This window comes from Megascapheus bottae, chromosome 3 (genome assembly GCF_031878675.1).
Source record: "Megascapheus bottae isolate mThoBot1 chromosome 3, mThoBot2.hap1, whole genome shotgun sequence".
NCBI lineage: Eukaryota > Metazoa > Chordata > Mammalia > Rodentia > Geomyidae > Megascapheus > Megascapheus bottae.
The window spans coordinates 73200312-73221990 of NC_143511.1; the positions used below are offsets into that span (position 1 = coordinate 73200312).

Consider the following 21679-nt stretch of genomic DNA (forward strand, 5'->3'; position numbering starts at 1 on the left):
TAAAGAACCATAAGGACATTAAAGCCCACACAGTACATTCAGTAGAAATAAGACAAACATTCTACCACCCAGCTCAGCAATTCCAGGAAAAAGCTTAAGGTCAACTAGCCTCATTCTGAGTCTGCTCCAAATAATCTGTCTTCTCTTTTATTCTTAAAGTGATATACTTGCCACAACAGCCACAGGTAGTCTATTAAGAAGCTTACAATAGTCCAAATAAATGAACTGCCTGCAGACAAATGTCATATGACATAGTTTAACTGAAGACCCGAATTAGGAAAATTTCAACTCTCCGTGGGCAAGGACAATGCCTGTTCACTGCTGCATGTGCAGGATTTGGGGTGTTTTTGTTTTTGACCAGGAATATGGCTAGCCCTGAATAAATGCTAGTGGAATAAATAAAAATGGAAGAAAGTGAAAGGAGAAGGAAGATTACAAAACACCCAGGCGATAAGCAAAGGGACTTCCAAGAAGAAGGAAGAGGAGACATGCAGAATCTAGCAACAAGCAGACATAGAGAAATTTCAAGAAACAAAAGGAAACCTGTGTTGCTGGAGCATGGACAGCAGAGGGACTGGAAAGGAGGCCATGTTCATTTGCTAGGTTGCTCTAACAAGAGCTCTGCAGACTGGTTAGCTGGAACAGCAGTGGTTAAATTTCACAGCACTGGAAGTCTGAGATCCTCTGATATCTCCTTGGATTGTAGATAGATACCTTCTCCTGTGTCTTCACATGGCCTTCACACTGGGTGACCCTGATCGAGAAAAACCTCCAAGATCCCTACAATTGCCCATGTGTGGAGCTGTTTAGCTCATCTGTGGGTGATAGAGGAAGAACCCATTACTACATTTGCCATCAGTAGTTCAGGTCACCAGTGAAGTTCAAGGGTGATAATGAGACTCAGCAGAGAGTAGCTTTGCCATCTACTGGCTACCCAAAGTTATACTGTATCAGGGTATGGGGTGAGGGTGGGAGTTGAACCTAGTTTCCTACTGGCTAGTTAAGTGCTCTACTACTTGAATCATGCCCCCCCAGACCCTCTCATTTTTGCTGGTCCTGAAGTGTTGTCCCTGAGCTTCTTTTGGTCAAGGCTAGTGCTCTGCCACATGAGCCAGAGCACCACTTTCAGCTTTTTCTGAGTAGTTTATTGGAAATAACAGCCTCATGGACTCTCCTACCCTGGCAGCTTCAATCTAGGATTAGCAGATGTCCCCCTCCTGAGTAGCCAGGATTACAGGCATGAGCTACCAGCACCCAGACACATTTTTTTGTATGTGGGGAGGAGGGGCGAGTCTTTGGCCTTGAACTCTAGGTCTGGGTCCTGATCCTAAGTTCCTTTTCCTCCAGGCTAGCATTCTACCACTTGAACTACAGCACTAATTCTACTTTTTTCTGTTATTAACTGGAGACAAGAGTCTCATAGACTTTCCTGTTCTAACTTTCTAATGGTGATCCTCAGATCTCATCCTTCTGGGTAACTAGGATTACAGGTGTAAGCCACCAGCACCTGGCTTTTCTGTATTTTTCTTTTTGTTGCTGGTTTTTTTTTTTTGCCAGTCTTGGGCTTTAGCTCAGGGCCTGAGCACTGTCCTTCGACTTTCTCAAGGCTAGAGCTCTACCACTTGAGCCTCAGCACCACTTCCGGCTTTTTTCTATGTATGTGGTACCAAGGAATTGAACCCGGGTCTTCGTGCATGCTAGGCAAGCACTTTAACCACTAGGCCAAACTCCTGGCCCCTGTATTTTTTTTTTTTTTAGGTAAAATTTAGCTAACGTAGCTGGGCTATCCTAGATTCTTCTGCCTCCATGTTCCTTATAGCTGGGATTTAAGGAGTGTACAATCTCATAATCTCCTCTCGTAGAATGAATAGTAATAAGGAGACAGTGGGAAAGCAGGTAAGGGTGCTGGCAAATCACTTAGGATGCTATTGAAATATGCAAGCAGGAACATGTCAGCTTGAAGAAAGGTGGCTTGAGAGGCATTAGAGATGAACTAAACAGGATCTAGAGATGTATTAGAAGTGGGGTAATTTTTTTAACCACTCCTAGGCCTTGAACTTAGGGCCTGAGCACTGTCCTTAGGCTTTCTCAAGGCTAGAGTTCTACCACTTGAGCCACAGCACCATTTCTGCCTTTTTTACTATGTATGTAGTATTGAGGAATCGAACCCCAGTCCTTGCGCATGCTAGGCAAGCAGTCTAGCATTAGGCTAAACTCCTGACCCAGAAATGGGGTATTTTTTTTTTAAGTATGAGGTGTCCTGATCACTTATCAGTATTCTGATTCATCTATGTAGATAAATCATCATGCTATTCATGAAGGAGGGAAACCCTGTAAAGAAGACAAAGTAAGAGTAAGGATTCAGCTGATGTCTTGAGATCACATCTGTGTGAATATATGTAGAAGTTTGTCTGGTTTGCTGTACACTCGCATAAGCAGATGTTAGATGATACTGCAAAGGATGATGAGAAAGTAATGCTCACATTAAAGTATCCAATGTAAAATTTTCTCATGGAATTTATAGTGCAACCAAATCTTGCTTTTCTCTCTCTTTTCTTCTTTGAAAAACATTCTTCTATGTATTCTGTAATAAGTAGTTTTATTCATTATAGCTAGAACCTTTTCCCTTCTAAATGTATTCAGTTGACTAATGGAATGTCGGCAATTACAAAGGTTCACTTTAAAGTGGTGACACTTTGAGCCCCGCACTGGTGGCTCACATCAGTAATCTTAGCTACTCCGGAGTCTGAAATCTGAGGATCCTGATTTGAAGCTAGCCTATCCATAAGACTTCTCATAAGACTTCTCTACAACTACAAAGCCAGATGTGGAACTGTGAATCAAGTGGTAGAGTACCAACTTTGGGCAATAAAACCAAGGGATAGCACCTAGATACTAAATTCAAGCTCCAGTCATGGCACACACACACACACACACACACACGCACACACACACACACACACACGCACATTAGTATACAGTACTACTATTCACATTAATATATTACTTTTCTTGAAGTGTAATTATTTACCTTAAATTATGGATTTTTTTTTGCCAGACCTAGGGCTTGAACTCAGGGCCTGGAAGCTATCTCTAAGCTTCTTTTTCTCAAGGCTAGCACTCTACCATTTGAGCAACAATGCCACTTCCAGCTTTTCCTGAGTAGTTTATTGGAGTTAATAGTCACTTTCCTGCCTGGGTTGGCTTCAAACCACAATCTTCAGATCTCAGCCTCCTGAGTAGCTTAGATCACAGGTGTGAACCTCAAACACCTGAAAAATTATGGAATTTTAAAACATATTAGTCAGTTATGTGAGACACCTAAAGAGAAATGCCTAAAGGAATGCTTAAATTGTTTAATTAATTCTTGTATGGAATATAGCAGTATATATTTCATATATATATATATAACTAATATACAGCAGTAACTTGTATTAACTTTACCAAGATTCATTTGATAAGCACCAATTCATTGTGAGTTGATGTTTGTGGTAGCTCTCAGTTAAACCATAGCACCTCTTTTAGGTAGATGCAAAAGAAGTTGAAATCATTGTTGGATGACTGTATGAAATGGACTTTTTTGGGACAGGTTTTCATTATGTAGCTCAGGCTTGTCTTGAACTCAAGATCCTTCTGCTTTAGCATCTTGAATGTTGGGATTACAGACATGGAGCACCATATCCATCTTAATTTATTTGAAATCTATGCTTTAGAAATCTATTAGTTTCAGGTTGGGAGTTTGGGCTAGTGGTAGAGTGCTTGCCTAGCATGCTCAAAGACCCAGGTTTGATTCCTCAGCACAACATACATAGAAAAAAAAATCTGGAAGTGGTGCTGTGGCTCAACTGGCAGACCACTAAGTGCTCAAGCCCTGAGTTCAACCCCCTAGGTCTGGCAAAAAAATAAAAAAAAAATTAAAAATTAAAAAAAAATCTTGGCTGAGAGTTTGGCCCAGTGGTAGAATGCTTGCCTAGCATGTACGAAGACCCGGGTTCGATTCCTTGGTACCACATACATAGGAAAACTGGAAATGGTGTTTTGGCTCAACTGGTAGAGTGCTAGCCTTGAGGGAAAAGCCCAAGGACAGTGCCTAGGCCCTTAGTTCAAGCTCCAAGACTGGCAAAAAAAATTGTATTTTAAGAAATTATTAATAAACCTGGTATGATACATTGTGTTTATCATAAAAACAAAATTAGTTTTATACAAGCCATGGGCCAGTAGCTCACACTGGTAATCCTAGCTACTCTGAGGCAAAGGCTCTATGAGCTTGCTTCCCACTCCATTCAAAATGCTCAGAATAGTGCTTGACACAAAGCAATAGCTAAATGAACATAGCAAATAATGTTCAAAAGCCTGGTAATATATTTGCTTATGTGGCATGACAAAAACCCTGCTTTGCTGTTTCACACTTTTGTTACTTTTTATGTTTTGTTACTTTTATTTATTTATTTTTGTGCTGACCCTGGGGCTTGAGCTCAGGATCCTGAACTTTTGTGTTCAAGGTTCTACTATTCAACCACTTGAGCCAGATCCACTTGTAGCCTGAGATGGCTTTGAGCCACAGTCCTCAGATCTCAGTCTCCTGAGTAGACAGGATTACAGGTATGAGCCACAGGCATCCGGATGATTTTACTGTTTAATAAAAACAAACAAATAAGGGCTGGGAATTTGGCCTAGTGGTACAGTGCTTGCCTTGCATGCACAAAGACCCGGGTTTGATTCCTTGCTACCACATACCTACAAAAAAAAAAAAAGCTGCAAGTGGTGCTGAGGCTCAAGTGGTAGAGCTCTAGCCTTGAGAAAGTCCAAGGACCATGCTCAGACCCTGAGCTCAAGCCCAGGACTGGCAAAAAAAAAGAACTTTAGAACAAGTCAGAAGCAATGTGCTTTGTTTTTTGGCCTGGGCACTGTCCCTGAGTTCTTTCTTCAGCTCAAGGCTACTGCCCTACCCTTGAGCCAAGCCCCACTTCCTGTTTTCTAGAGGTTAATTGGAGATAAGAGTCCCAGATCTTTTTGCATCTTTTTGCATGCCCAGCAGAAGCAATGTGCTTAAAAAAAACATCCAGCTGGGTGTGGTGGCCCATGCCTGTAATCCTACCAACTCAGGAGACTGAGATCTGAGGATGGTGGTTCAAAGCCAGTGCAGACACAAAAGGAACTGAGACTCCGAGCTCCAATTAACTTTTAGAAAATGGGAAGTGGGGCTTGCCTCAAGAGTAGGGCAATAGCCTTCAGCTGGAAAGAACAGGGACAACACCCAGGCCCAGGGGTAGGGCAGTAGCTTTGAGCTGAAGAGCTCAGGGACAGCACTCAGGCCAAGTTCCATCCTTATTGTGATTTAGAGATAGTGTGACCTACATTTCACCAGGGGTAAAATCAGTCACTTCAGGACACTGGAATCAAGTGGGTTTATCTAAGAAAAATCAGCTAATAAGTACAACTAGGAGCTAGGCTGCCACCTGCTGGCCAGTGAATGTGCAAGTGCTTGCATGCCTCTGTGTGTGTGTGTGTGTGTGTGTGTGTGTGTGTGTGTGTGTGTGTGTGTGTGTGTGTGTGTGTGTGTGTAGGTGTAGCATTTGTTGCTATACATCTTTGTCCCCTGATTAAAGTCTCTGCTTATTAGTACTTTGACTATAAGACAAAATGGAGCGATCATCCACAAAATCTTCATTCACCTGCCATCACAACTCATCTTTCGTCTTTAATAAAATATCAATGAGAAGAAACACAGTGTAGTTATAATTGATTGTATGAATGAGTGAACTTACTATTGAGTGGAAAGATCTTAAGCACAGGAAACTTTATGCTTTACCAAACAACACTGTGGAGTGGGCTCCGTACTATTCTTAACGTTGACTTGTACATAGTAAAAGCATTTTAAAGCTGGGCACCAGTGGTTCATACCTGTAATCCTAGCTACTCAGGAAGCTGAGATCTGAGGATCACAGTCCAAAACCAGCCCGGGCAGGAAACATTATGAGATTTTTATCTCCAATTAACCACCAGAAAACCCAAAGTGATGCTTTGGCTCAAAGTGACAGAGCACTAGCATTGAGCACAAAAGCTCGGGGACAGCACTCAAGCTCCAAGTTCGAGTCCCACAACCAACAACAAGGAAAAAGAAAAAGAAAGAAAGAATATTTTTTAACTGTGAAATTAATACAGGCATGTGATACAAATTTCAAGCAGCATATATAAACGGAAGTCTCACTCCTATCTCAGACTCCCAATCCTGTATTCCTATGCTCAGTGGCAACTGCTATTAGGTTTCTTCTTATTGTTTTAAAAACAAAATCAATTCACATACAAATATGTAAACATTATGCATACATATATACACATTAAGAGAGAGAGAAAAACACATACCTTTATTACACAAAGATAAACATGGTTCCACAATCTACTTTTTGTACCTAATAGTATTTCTTGGATGTCATTTCCAACAGTATCTCTATGCCAAGCCACTTTTCTCCTACTTTTCTGTTAAAAATTTTGAGATAAATGGAAAGCCTTTTACAAAGCTTTTTTATTGATGTATAAGCTAAGATACATATTAAGAGCTAGATAATAACATCATCAATGGGGATAACCATACATGTTTGCACAGGGAAATTACTAATAAGCAAATGCAATTCTATTATGTGGTATATAAGTACACAGCATCCAAATAGCACAGGAACTGTTGGCACAGTTAACTTATCCCTTCATTGATCTGATTATTCAAATGATTCACAATTTGAGCACATTACATTTTAACTTTTTATGTTTTCAGGGGGTTTTAGAATATGTTTTTATCTTAACATATAGCTCATTCACAACAGTTGGGAATCATAAAACAGTATTTTTTGGTAAGGGGTGTGATATCAAGTTAATCTCTCATTTCTACCAATTACTTCTATGTAAGATCCATATTCAAATTCTCTTGTATAGAACAAGGTAATGTCTTGATAAAAGTTTTCTAACATTTTTCAAGCTCACATTCTTCTAAAGTTAAACAAAACCATCAGTTCAACTATCAAATTTTCCATATGAAGGGTTAATCATCAAAATTCTTGTATACATGTATGAATATAGATCACAGAAACTCATTGTAATTGTTTCAAGAAGGGGAAAGAGAAGAGGCACTATGAAGGGGTTGAGTTTCACTGGGGTACACTATATGAATAGATGAGAATATCACAGTAAACCCCACTTACCACTAAGAGATGCTAACAAAAATGCAATTATATTTTCCTATATTAACTTGATTCATGAGTTTTCTGAATGAGTTTTCATATGTTTTGTAAGAGATATATTTTGTTTGAAAGCTTTCCCGCATTTACTACATTCATAGGGCTTCTCTCCAGTGTGGGATCTCTGATGTATAACAAGTTGTGACTTTGCATTGAAAGCTTTTCCACATTCATTACATTCAAAGGGTTTCTCCCCAGTATGAGTTCTCTGATGTACAATAAGGTGTGACTTTTGGCTAAAGGCTTTGCCACAATCATTGCATTCAAAGGGCTTCTCCCCAGTATGAACTCTCTGATGTTGAGTAAGGCCTTCAATTTGTTTAAAGGCCTTCCCACACTGACTGCATTCAAAGGGACTTTCTCCTGTATGTGTTCTCATATGGTAAGTAAGAGATGAACTATGTCCGAAGGCTTTCCCACATTCATCACATTTATAAGGTTTCTCCTTTGTATGAGTTCGTTGATGTATAAGGAGATGCGATTTCTTGCTGAAAGTTTTCCCACATTCATTACATTCAAAGGGTTTCTCACCTGTATGAATTCGCATATGCTTAGTCAGGGATGAGCTGTACTTAAATGCTTTGCCACATTCGTTACATTCATATGGTATTTCACCTGTATGAGTTCTCACATGCTCAGTAAGAGAAGAATTATATCTAAAGGATTTCCCACACTCCTTACATTCATAAGGCTTCTCACCTGTATGAGATCTCACATGTTGAATAAGGTTTGAACTATGTCTGAACGTTTTCCCACATTCAGTACATTCATAGGGCTTTTCTCCAGTGTGAATTCTTAGGTGGTCAGTGAGGGCGTGTTTATGACCATGGGCTTTGCCACACTGAGTACATTCATATGGTTTTTCTCCTGTGTGAGTTCTCTGATGTACAACAAGGTGGGACTTTTGGCTAAAGGCTATCCCACATTCGTTACATTCATAAGGCTTCTCCCCAGTATGAATTCTCTGGTGGTCAATGAGTCCTTGCTTATGACTAAGAACTTTCCCACACTGATTACATTCATAAGGTTTCACACAAACTTCAGCTTTACCAGGCTTAGTAGATGAACTATGGCTGGATGATTTCTTACGTTTCTCTCCAGTTTGAATTTTGTCTTGCTTAGTAGGGGATGAACTAGGATGGCATAATTTCTCACTTTTCTTGCCTGTTTGAGTTTTGTCACACTTATCAGATGAATTATGGTTGGATAATTTTTCATGTTTCTTCCCAGCTTCATTTTTGTATTTCTTTGTATCAGATAAGCCATGACTAAATGATTTCTCATGTTCTTTAGCTGTATCAGGTTTCTTTTTTGCATGTTTTTTAATTTCACCAGGTGAATCTAAATTCTGTTTCAATTTTTTTTCATGTGAATCAAATATAAGAGGTCTTTTTTTGGAAGATACGTGTTTCATACTTACAATATTCTTTTTCCCCAATGAAGCACATTCTTCATTGCCTTTCTTCATTGGAGTTTTCTTCTTGAACGTATCTTTCTCAATGAGCTCTTTTTGAGATTTCTGGGTACTCTCTGACTGGTCATCATCTTGCTGGACTTCTTCTAAAATGAAATTCAATGAGATATTCTTGTGAATTTCTAGACCCTCATTTAATGTATTTGTAAATTTCACAAGGAAATATCCTGTTGTGGGGTTGAATTTTTATTCAACTCTAATATCCCAAAGTGAAATAGAATTAATATCAAGTGTCTCAATCTTCATAGACTTGAAGGGGAAATGTGAAAATAAAATCAGGAAAGGAAAATTGAAAATAGTGATGAGAAAGAGCTTTGGATGCTTGAAAATATAACTTTATAAGCTGGGACAGAAATACAGAAATAACTAAAGTTATAAGAGCTTACAACTGGGGTTTGAACTCCAGGCACTATACCTGACAAGCAGATGCTCTTGAGCCCTACCTATGGTCCTGCAGTTTTCCTAAAATCAGAGTAGATTATGATTTTTTTAAAAATGAACAGAAAATAAAAGGAACCTGTAATTTATAAAGATAAGACCTGCAAGCCAGGCACAGTGGTTCACACCTGTAATCCTAGCTACCAGGAGGCTGAGATCTGAGGATTGCAGTTTAAAGCCAGCCCAGGCATGAAAGTCCATGAGACTCTTATTTCCAATTAACTACAGGAAACCAGAAGTGGCACTGTGGCTCAAGGGGTAGGGTGGAAGCCTCGAGCTGAAGAGCTCAGGGACAGTGCTCAGACCCACAGTTAAAGCCCCGCAACTGCCAAAAAAAAAAAAAAAAAAAAGATAAGACCTGCAATTTCTGATGCCTTAAGAAAAACTTTTCTATAGAAGTATAGATATAGGAATTGGAGATGTCCATTTAGAAGTCATCAGAGTTGGATAAGTAGCTATATTTGCATAATAAATTATCTATTTGTGGGAAAAACAATAGAAAATAGGAATGGATAGTGGAAGAAAAAACCTCAGGGGCACTCCAGTAGAAGAAAGAGGAAGAGAAGCTGGTGAGTAAACAGTAAACATTTAGAGTCAGAAGACAAAAGCCAATGAAATAGTGTTATTAGATACTGAAGAGCTTCAGGCTAATCAAAACTAGTAAAGTATGCACTGGAAGGTAAGCAATGGTGATGAAGACTTCTATGGAATCTAACTGCAAAAATAAACATGGACATGATTGTGTCATAGACCATAGATCTGGAGCATATCATTGTAAAATGAGAGGAAACAAAGTCATTTGAAGTCAAGACCATTATGCCAAGAGATTTGGAAGAAAGATCTAAGAATGTTTGACTATATAAGGAAAGAATCTGACATCTTGAGCAATCACATTATGGATAGAGTGCAGGAGAATAATTGAGGCTTAAGGAAAATAGGGAATTGTTTTTAAAGCATTACTTTAGGTAAGGTAAATGGAAATGAGATTGAGAAAAGAGCTAAAAGGTGTCTTCTGAAAGCTGAGAAAAAGAGTGCATGAATAAGGAAAGGTGGCTATATGGATGATCAGTTAACTTTTTGAGTGGCCAGTACTAGAGGAACAGAGCCATAGTTTTCATATTTTTACCTGCAACAATCTGAGAATATAATAAACTATACTGTTATTCCCTACATTGTTATTCCCTTCAAAAGCATAGCCAACTGAACTAAGCACACCTCCCTGTGAAAAGACGACGTTTCCACCCTGTTGAACTAGAAGTGACTGGGTGATGCTCTACCAATAACATGTGAGCTAAAAATCACTTCCAAACAGTCATTTTGAAAGTTATACTGTGGTTCCACTTACCACTTTTTCCCTTTGCATATAGCCAGAATTTGACAAATAAGAGACCATCTTTCACCATGTCCCCAAATGAAAATTATACAGAGTAGGGGTATAGCCTAGGCAAAAACTTTTCTTATAAACCTTTAAGGGTTTGGAATCATTCCCTAATGGAACAAAAATTAATCTAAGCTGATGGATATTAAGTAGAATAACTAAAGTAACCCTGGCTCACCAGTACAGTGAACCTCGCTAGAGAACCTCTTCTATAGACAGATTCATAGAAGAAAGAGACATTAGAATCTCCAAGGGTAGGGAACCTTTGTCACTTGAACTCTTCTTCCCTGGGATATTCTAATTGTACTCAGTGCTATTTACTGGTTAAAAAAAAATGTTATGGCAGCAGGGTACAAGTGTTCAGGAGCAGCTCCAGGAGTTGAGAGGGTGGCCCCAGGCGAGGCCTGTATTGGTGAACTTCTCCATGATTATTAGACCTGGCTATACAGACCTCCTGACCTTACACAGTGCCTTTCCAAAGTCCTCCAGTTTCCTGATTATGCTAGTCCTTGTATGATTGTAAAGGCAACACCACCAAAAATAAAACTTCAATGTGATCTTCCTCCTTTATAAGGAAGGCTACCTGGTATTGCATCTGTTTGACTCATTCAATTGAAGGATGAGAGCTCTACATAGGAATGCTAAATGGGGGTCCAGGAGTGTGGCCTAATGGTAGAGTGCTTGCCATGTATGCACAAAGCCCTGTCGATTTCTTGGTACCACATCCACAGAAAAAGCTAAAAGTGGTGCTGTGGCTCAAGTAGTAGAGCCCAAGGACAGTGCCCAGGCATTGAGTTCAAGCCCCAGGACTGGCAAAAAAAAAAAAAAAAGAAAAAGAAATGCAAGTAGTCTTGCACTGAGCAGACAATAAAAACAGCAAAACAGCTTCAAAGAACCTAGCACCGTGTACAGTAACTAGATTCTATCAGAAAATGTTTAATGAATGAAGCTTTCCAGCCCGCCAGTGGTCTCTTTGAACCAGTTACCTTGTAATCACAGATTAGATTATCTCTCACCCTGAGATTCCTCAAGACTTTGAACAGTTTTTCAGTGATGCCTAAAGACTCCACACACATCTACTATTTATATACAGTTTACAGGATCGACTTTGAACAGTTTTTCAGTGATGCCTAAAGACTCCACACACATCTACTATTTATATACAGTTTACAGGATTTCTGGTAAATACCAGAGGTATCAGTAAAGAATATATTAAACCTTGGCGTGGTGGCTCACGCTTGTAATCCTAGCTACTCAGTAGGCTGAGACTGAGGATCAAGGTTCAAAGCCAGCCTGGACACAAAAAGACCTGAGACATTCTTATCTCCAATTAACCTCTAGAAAAGGGGAAGTGCTTGGCTCAAGGGTAGGGTGGTAGCTGTAAGCTGAAGAGCTCAGGAACAACACCCAGGCCAGAGTTCAAGTCCCATGACCCACAAAAAAAAAAAAGACTATATTTAACAAGGCCAGGAGTATAGCTGAGTGGTAGTGTGTTCATTTAGCAAGCCTGGATTCAATTCCTTGGTACCACATACTCAGAAAGAAAGCCAGAAGTGGCACTGTGGCTCAGGTGGCAGAGCACTAGCCTTGAGCAAAAAGTGTCCAAGGAGAGTGCCCAGACCCTCAGTTCAAGCCCCAGGATTGGCAGGAAAAAAAAAATGCTAAATGGCTGAGGGACAACTGTAAAACATTTTTCTTTTTTCTTACTTATTTATTATTTTTGTCAGTTGATGGGTCTTAAACTCAGTACGTGGGTCCTGTCTCTGAGCTCTTTTGCTCGAGGCTAGAGTTATACCACTTAACCCACTGCTCTGCTTCTGATTTTCCGGTGGTTAATTGGAGTTAAGAGACTTGTGGACTTGTCAGTCTAAATTGGTTTTGAGCCAAGATTTTCATATCTCAGCCTCCTTAGAGGCAAGGATTATAGGAAAGTGAGCCACCAGTGCCCACTTTAAGTAGTTATCCAAAAGAGTTGCTATCTAACAAAGCAGTTAATGAATACAATATATTTTGGTCAATGTCACCCCTGTCAACATTCTCACCCATCCCTCACTTACCCACCTCTTTCTTCACTCTTCTTAATTATGAAGGCTATCCATTGGATTCTTGGCTACATTCCTCTCTTCTTCTCCTCTTCATCTACCTCTTTCTCTTTGACTCCATCCCACCCCTTTAGAGTACCCATTTCCTGATGTTTTATTTTGCTCAATTTCTAATGAATTATACTATTTTGAATCTACCATATTTCAATTTTATATCTGTATACACTTGTGTACCATCCAACATATTTATTTGTAAGTTTACATGCAAAATCTAGCTTCCACATATAAGGGAAAATATGTATCCTTTTTTCTCTCTGGGCCTAACTTATATGGAGCAGGTTTCAATGGCCTGAGACTGAAACTCCTAAAACCAGTGTCTATTTCTATCAGCAGATGTTCCTTTTTCTGTGTATGTGGAGCTTGAACTCAGGGCCTGAGCACACCTGTCCTTGAACTTTTTCTGCTTAAAGCTAGCACTCCACTACTTTGAGCTACAGCATCTCTTCTGGTTTTCTGGAGGTTTATTGGAGATAAGAGTCTCAGACTTTGCTGCCTGGATTGACTCTGAACTGCAGTCCCAAATCTCATCCTCCTGAGTAACTAGGTTTACAGGCATACGCCACCTGCAGCCAGCTTGTTTTGTGGGGTTTTTTTTGTTTGTTTTGTGTTTTGTTTGAAGTGTTCCTTTTGATTCAGTGATCATACATAGAACCTACAGATCCACAAAGGACATATTCTAACGTTCTCAAAAAAGAAGAAATGTGAAAACGGTAACCTCTCTGTGCAACACCTTAATAATAACATGTACTTTTTTAATAAGAAGAGATATGAATGAAGATTCCTGTTGTGTTGTAGAGCTGACCATGATAAATCTACCTGGGAGACCCCAGGAACTTTGTCTTTGGACAGGCCTCTTGGATGGATGGCATGGGGATATTCAGTTTACCAAGATGGGTGGGGAGGGGAGGGTTTCCACAGCTCTCACAGTAAGGACAAAGTGAACAAACCTAAAAGGGTATCTTCCTATGACTATTCCATTTTTAATAATACTATGTTCCTGAGCTCAATCACGGGTGTTTCACTGCTGTGATTCTGTAAGACTTTAACTCATGTGATGGCAATACAAACTTAGGCTGAGACACCACCAGTGACTCACATGCCTCCAACCACTTGAAAGAAGCTGGCTAGCATCTTGTAAACCTCTTTCCTTGCATAAGCTGTATGTAGTGTGCTCTTGGCTTTAATATTGTAGACAGATACAAGGAACTGGTGAGGTGGATAGATGATGAATATACTGACAAGTATAAAAGAACTCCAAAGCCCAGTTTTGAAAACACTGTGAGTGTGCTGGAACCAGTGGAAGCCTCTGGAATGGAAAGAGTGGGTGATAAGATGCCTTGCTGGTCTCCAAAAATAAGGAGTAATTAAATCAATCCTTGCACATTACTTTCATTTGAGTGGAGTATTTCATTGGAAGAAACCATTTACCCACTGAAAAAAATGTGATGAAATATTTTGACTTCATAATAACGTATGAAACTATAAATCAATGAAACTGGCTGAAACCATTTTAAGAAGAGAGGATGATATGGTCATAAAGGAAATGCAAATAAAAACAACACTAAGATATCACCTTACCCCAATCAGAATGGTCAATATTCTGACCTCAGACAATGACAAATGCTGGCAGGGATGTGGAAAAAGAGGAACCCTACTGCACTGCTGGTGGGAATGTAAACTGTACAGCTACTCTGGAAGGCAGTTTGGAGGTTTCTCAAAAAACTAAAAATAGACCTTCCCTACAATCCAGTCATACCACTCTTGGGCATCTACCCTGAGCATCATAAATCAGGATATGATAAGGACACCTGCATAGCCATGTTCATTGCTGCACTATTCACAATAGCCAAGCGATGGAAACAACCCAGATGCCCCACTACAGATGAATGGATATAAAAAATATGCTACATCTACACAATGGAATTCTACATAAAATAATGGCATTCGCTGGGAAGTGGATGAAACTAGAGTGAATCATAAGTGAGACAAGTCAAGACCAAAGGAACAAAAGGTTCATGGTCTCTTTGATATGTGGATATTAGATCCAAACCGTACAAGAGTGATGACTCAATATTCGGGTACCCAAGGTTATTGGAGATATAAATATAAGTACATAGACATAAAAATCTATGATGGGGCCTGACACCATGGCTCACACCTGCACTCCTAGCAACTCAGGAGCCTGAGATCTGAGAATCACAGTTCAAAGCCAGCCCGTGCACCACAAAGCCCCACAAAGTTGTGAGACTCATGCCGGGCATGGTGGCTCATGCTTGTAATCCTGGCTACTCAGGATCTGAGGATCAAGGTTCAAAGCCAGCCTGGGCACAAAAGGATCTGAGACTCTTATCTCCAATTAATCTCTAGAAAAGGGGAAGTGGGACTTGGCTTAAGGGTAGGGCGGTAGCCTGGAGCTGAAGAGCTCAGGGACAAGTGCCCAGGACTAGTTCAAGCCCAAGACCCACAAACACACACAAAAAAAACCCACTAGAAAACAGAAAGTGGGGCTGTGACTCAAGGGTAGGGTGGTAGCCTTGAGCTGAAGAGCTCAGGGACAATGCCCAGGCCTTGAGGTAGAGTGGTAGACTCCAGCTGAAGAGCTCAAGGACAGTATTCAGGCCCACAGTTCAAGACCCATGACCAAAAAAAAAAAAGTCTATGATAAATAATGGGATATATGATCTATTTTCATAATGATATATTATATAGATTGATATGGATCTATGACATACAAAGTCTCGACTTAATTTTAATCATGTTCTAAAATTTATGTGCCAGTGATTGTATATATAGATTCCCTTCTTGGATATTTGTTTGTTAAGCATGGCATTTGAAATATGATATAAAAAAATCAGTACTAATAAAATCTTTTAATAAAAAAGGGGATGAGGGACAATGATAGAGAGATGAGTCTGCTCAGAAGACATTATATACACATATGTAAATATTACAATGAAATCCCCTTGTAAAACTGATATATGCTAATAAAATTTTTTTAAAGAAATATGGTATGAGAACTTTAAGGAGAATTTAAGACTAAATTATTCTTTGAAGAATTCTAATGTTACTACCAAAAAATTAAGAACTTACTTCCATTAGCCCTTGTTTGGTTGGGTCTTGCTATTTTACTCAGATGACTTTGACTAGGTCTTTTCCTCTTCCCCAAACACGGCGCTTCTCTTTTTTCCATCTTGGATATCATGTCGGGTTTGGGTGCTTGATACTCTGTTCATGAGAATGGTAGAAAGTCAGTGTTAGAACAACCATCTGAGAAATCAAGCCCCAATATTTGCCTTTCAGGACCCTTCAAGACTACTAAGCATATTAGTCTTCTGAAGTCTCACAATGTGAATGAGGCTATAACTCAAGTGAGTGGACCTCTCATTTTCAGAAGGGATGCCAAATATCCTGCTTAACACTCAGAATCCTTTCAAGGCCAAACCTACCAAGACTTTAGGAAGACAGCATCACAGTGAACACAGATTGAATGATATAGGACTTGTCCTCACCCTTTGGGACTAGGTTGCTGTATTTCTCCCGCACGGCATTCTTGTTCAGGCCCCTCTGTGCAGGATCCAGTCTCTCCCATTCCACATCTTTTAGTGTTATTGATCCCTGCAACAGCAAACTTCTGTTGAGTCCAGCGTTCCTCCACATGTTGAGTGATTTGGACATGACAAAACTTCATGCCTACCTTGACCACTCACTACGGACAATGTCTATATAATTTTATGCTATTTTGTGTTTTTGCTGGTCCTAGGGCTTGAACTCAACACCTAGGTGCTGTCCCTGAGCTTCTTTTGCTCAAGACTAGCACTGTACCACTTGAGCCACAGAGCCACTTCTAGCTTTTGCTGAGTAGTTTATTAGAGATAAGAGTCTCATGTACTTTTCTGCCCTGACTGGCTTCAAACTGTGATCCTCACGCATATTGTCACCGTATCTGACTTTGTTACCTAGTATATTGTATATAGGTTTATTTGTTTATTTGAACTAGGAAAGGGAAGGGAAGAAAACAAGATGATTGGGAGGGGGTGGAAGGAGGGAAATGGGAACAAAAACACAAGAAGGAATATCAATGTGTGAGAAGTAATGCACCTACTACCTGGTGTATGTAACTGTAACCCTTTTATACACTACCCTAACAATAAAATTTTTTTTAAAAAACTGCAATCCTTAGATCTCAGCCTCCTGAGTACTTATAATTCTAAGTGCAAATCACCAACGCCTAGCTATCTAGGTAAATTTAAGTAACTTGTGTAACTGTTACCAAAAAAAAGGTTAAAATAAAAAAGTATAATGTAAAAAATAAATAAATAAACAGGACTATAACAGTAAAGGGTTGGAGGAGGGGAGAAATATTAAATTTATAGCAAAAATTTTTGTATGAGGCATATGAATAGAAGGCATGCGAATGGTTACTGAGGAATTTTGATACTAATAAGTACACATTTGAACATGTTTTGTTTAAGATTTAAAGATAATCCCTTGTTAGGTGCTGGTGGCTCACACATGCAATCCTAGCTACTCAGGAGACTGAAATCTGAGGATTGCAGTTCAAAGCCTACTCAGGTAAGAAAGTTCATGAGACTTTTATCTCCAATTAACCAACCACCAGAAAACCAGAGGTGGGGCTGTGGCTCAAAGTAGCTTTGAGCAGAAAAGCTCAGGGACAGTGCTGAGTTCAAGCCCCACAACAGACAAAAGAAAATCCCTTATTCCCACAGAACACTAATTCATGATATGCATATGTTACTAATCTCTAGCCCCACATACCTCCAGTCGTGGATTCCTAATAGCAATCATCATTGCCAGCTACTGGCCTCCTGATCACTAGATCTTAATCACTGGGCCTCTAATTCCAAAATGACTGCAGCAAACCAACCAGTCACTTGCATCATCACCTGTCCCCACAGACAACCACATATGCCTCCAGATCCCTCAACCACTCATACCACAGGACACCTAGAACCCTGTCTCCTTTATGTCCCAATACACCTCATCCACCAATTCCCAAACACCTACACAAACAGAACTCTCCAACAGCAGCCATTTACAGAAACCTTGGTCGATGTCAGTAAACCCTACTCTACCTTCAACTGTTTAGCCACTATCACTTTCTTACTTTAACTAATGTAGGCCTGTCATCTGATGAAGCTGCTTCCTTATACTGGTGTCAAGTGGAGAATCCCCTCCCCCACCAGGATATATGAACCTTAAGATCTGAAGATGAGCTAAATAATAGCCTCAACCATCTCTTAATACATTTCCAAAATGTCCAGCTTGTTTACAGGATCAGTGGGCTTCAACCTGTTAACCTTCCTTGGTTTGTTGATTCAACAAGAGTACTTCTAGGACTCACAGCTATGATTTTTCTTATAGTAAAATAAAACAAAGCAAATTAATCAGCATGAAATGGAAGTCTACACAAAACCAGGCACAGGCATCCATGCTAGTAGAATCACATAGGATATGTTTAATTCTTCTAGAATTAAAGTAGTGAATTCTTCTTGTAACATATGTGAAATGTTGTCAGCTAAGAGCGCTCAAAAGTCTGTCCCCAGGGTGCTTACTGGAGAACTGGTCACATAGGAACCTAGGCTTCCATTTACAAGAATTCCAAACTCCCAAAAGGAAAGCAAGTATTCAATCTCACGTACATCCTTTTGATATTTTAGCCACAGGGGGCTCTCTTCAGAGTTCTGGGAATAGCTGAAACCTTCTGAAACCTAATTTCCCAGGTGAAACTTCCAAGCAAGTAGTTTTAGGACTCCTGGGTTAACTCAGTTTTATAGTTAATCCCATGTGAGTCACTGAAAACTAGCATTATCTTTCCTTTGCCAGACTTGCCATTGTTCACTCTGTACTATCCCTGTATCACTTCTGTATTAATGTAGAAGAGCCATTCAATAGCCTTGTGTCTCTTTCCTGATGCTATCAACCTTTTCTTCCATCCTCACTAACCATCCTTTTTATCACCCCTCTACAAGGCACTTTTTTCACAATCTTTTACCCCAGGTATGCTTATTCCATAAATATGCAGCATACACATTTCATTCCATTCCAAACATTAAAGTTTTCAATCTCTTGTCCCTCTTCACCTCCTCTATGCTCACCTATAAAAGCTTCAGTCTTGATTAAACCCAGCTTGCCTTTTTTTCTTTTCTTTTTTTTTTTTTTGGTCAGTCCTGGGGCTTGAACTCGGGGCCTGAGCACTGTCCTTGGGCTTTCCTCAAGGCTAGAACTCTACCACTTGAGCCACACACCGTGGCACTTCCGGCTTTTCTATGCATGTGGTACCAAGCAATTGAACCTATGTCTTTGTGCATGCTAGGCTAGCATACTACCACAAGGCTAAACTCCCAGCCCCCCAGCTTGCCTTTTAACATATTTTTACAGTCTAGAAACCAGACTTTTCAAGGAAGAAATCAAACAACTGTGCTATCTGGACTCACTTCATATTTATAATACTGATCTCAAATGGGTATCCAAAACTGTCAGTAATCTTACAAGTTATCCCTAGGAAATTAACCTTCTTTTTTATCCAGGATCATTGCTTCCAACATTTTCCTTTCTGAAATCTCAAACATCTACTTCCTTCCTACAGTAACCTCTTTCTCCTCTGTACTCTTAATTTCTCTCTTTCTATTGGATCATTCCAACTGATATACATTATTGCTTTACTGTCATTCATCTGAAGAAAACCCCCTCTTGGTTTCTTGTCCATCCAATGTCTTCGGTACTTTCTTTAGCGACAAAATTTCTAGGAGCACTTTTGAGACTTGCTGTTACCAGTTCATTATTTTCTCCTTCTCTCAACTCACTCCAACAGAATATTACTCCTATCAGCCCAATAAAAGAGCTCTCATCTGTCAAAATAATCACTGAGCTACATCTTGTCAAAAATCAAGTTCTTCACAATCGTATTTTGGGACTCACAAGAGCACATGACATAATTAATTACCCTCATGCTGAGAAACTTTCTTCCCTATGCTTCTCTGACACTGCATTTGCAGTTCTCCTCCCACCTCAGTGATCACCCTTCAACATCTTTCTGTTTGTTTGCTTGCTTTGTTTTTTTTCTTCTACCAGACTTCTGAATGCAAAAATGATTCCAAACTCTTCCTTTGGCCCTCTTCAATTCTCCTATGTGCTGTTCTCTTCCGAGATGATCTCGGTCTTAAACCTTTCAATATCATCTTTACAATGCTGCATTCAAATGCCATTCCTTTGGTTTAGACTTTGCCTAGGTTCCTAGATGCCCATACATCTAAGGGCCACTCAACATTTCTATTTGGCTGTGTAATGGTCATCCTGATGTGGCAAAGACAGAGTCATTCATTCACCATCAATCCCATCCTGCAAATGTGATGCCCGATACTTAGAACATCCTTTCTCAGGCAATGGACTCACTATCCCACCAGTTCCTGAGGCCAATATTCTAGACGTTAATCCTGATTCTTCTCTCCCCTGATGTTCTGTTTCAGTCAGGATGCCTGGACACCACCTAATCATTATTCACCTTACCATGCTCACAAACACCCCCATACTGACCCTTCCCATCCCATCGCTGCCCCTCCCCCATCCCACAGCTCCCCCCACCGCCCATCATGGTACACTAACCACTGACATCACCACCGCTGACCCCAGGGCTCCCATCTCTGACGGTCGCCGGTACTTACAGGCACTCAGCTCCCCCAATCTCCACATACGGGTCTTTGGCAGCCCAATCTCCCAACCACCAATCTCTAGTACAAAGCTTCCAGCTCTGTTCACTGCCCCTCACCCCTTCTGCTTTGCAAACCCTGAGAAGTCAGGGACTGACACACGCACACACACACACGCACAGACACGCACACACACACGCACACACACGCACACACACACACACACACACACACACACACACACGCACACACACACAATCACTGTCTCCACGGATTTCCTAAAACCACAGCGCTCATCAACGACCTCCCAAAGGACCCTTCAGCATCTTGGCTTCCCAGGTTACCCACACCCTCCAACACCGCCAAACCGCCCCCCCATCCTCACCCCTCCCCACCCCGAGATCGCCACCTTCGCCTTGTCGCTGCCCCCGGGAGGGGACGCAGCCATCTCGGGCGGGTGCCTGGCCTCTCGGGCTGCACCCCGGCGCTCCTCAGATGCTCCACCTCTGGCTTTGTCAGGATTTGATAACAGCCGGGGGCCGAGATGGCAGCCTCCAGGAGCGCCGCCTCGGCGGAGTCCCGCAGATGCGATGGCGGCGCCCGTAAGTGGTCTCCCGGGCTTACGGGCGCCGCCATCTTGGCGGACCTCCTCCGTACAGCGGCGCGCGGGGGCCTCTGGGACGCCGGCGGCCGGAAGGAGGCGGAGCCGAGGGCTGAAGTCCTGTGGTCCCGCGTGGAGGCCGCTCTGCTCGGCGCGCGGTGCACCCCGAGAGGTGCCGTCTGGCGTCAGGAGTTCTGTCACCGAACTTGGAGGTGATTTTCCAAGTAAGGCGGTGCAGCCGGTTTCGGGGAGACTCCCGGATCTGGACGCCCGGCTCTGCCGGCTGCGATGAAGTCGTCCTGACCCGACCTCCTGGCCTGTCCACCGACGGCAACCCCCGCGCACCGGGCGGACGCCCACTCCCCGTGGCTTGCCCCTTAGCTCCTTCTCCCGCCCGACGGAAGCCGCCTGCCAGCCTCCCTGACCTGCCGCCTTTCTCCCCCTGCCCGGGCGAGCTGTGCTTGGAAGGCCTTCGCCTGCCCCGGTGGAGACGCTTACGAGCCCCACGGGCGCTGCTGGTGGTGCCCGTCGCCCTGGCCCTGCCAAGGTGTGCCGCATCCCTGCAGAGATTGCAGTGGCTGCCCCTGCCTTTTACCTGAGTGCCGCTCTCTGCACGTCTAAACCGAATGCCTGATGAGATGGATTGCAATACATTATCGCAGTGAGGTCCACCGCCCCGAAGACCCTCTCAGACTATCTAACCTCAGGACAGTTTCTAAGTTTTGTCTCTCTTCGCCAAATGCCTATATTATGTGAAAAAAATAGTTTTTCTCTCAAGTTTCATGTC

The 21679-nt window shown here is 41.4% G+C and overlaps 1 protein-coding gene and 1 pseudogene across 4 annotated transcripts in view; one reads left to right on the forward strand and one right to left on the reverse strand.

Moving 5' to 3' along the window:
- The window catches only part of Zfp37 (ZFP37 zinc finger protein), a 36621-nt gene extending 15685 nt beyond the window's left edge, over nucleotides 1-20936 (reverse strand). Inside the window, exons 1-5 of one of the 4 annotated variants that reach the window (XM_090330447.1) lie at nucleotides 20701-20936; nucleotides 16134-16239; nucleotides 15715-15849; nucleotides 8653-8792; nucleotides 7515-7763 (exon numbers count right to left, since the gene is read on the reverse strand). In XM_090330447.1, coding sequence (XP_090186573.1) covers nucleotides 7608-7763; nucleotides 8653-8792; nucleotides 15715-15849; nucleotides 16134-16239; nucleotides 20701-20739 — 576 coding nt within the window. In that variant the 5' untranslated portion in view covers nucleotides 20740-20936 and the 3' untranslated portion in view covers nucleotides 7515-7607. Of the gene's footprint in view, nucleotides 1-5829; nucleotides 8793-15714; nucleotides 15850-16133; nucleotides 16240-20306; nucleotides 20484-20700 lie in introns of those variants that run through there. The other 3 variants (XM_090330448.1, XM_090330445.1, XM_090330446.1) reach the window with 3 other exon arrangements.
- Nucleotides 10546-13981, forward strand: LOC150065805 (archaemetzincin-2 pseudogene; annotated as a pseudogene).
- Nucleotides 20937-21679: the final 743 nt, after the last annotated feature.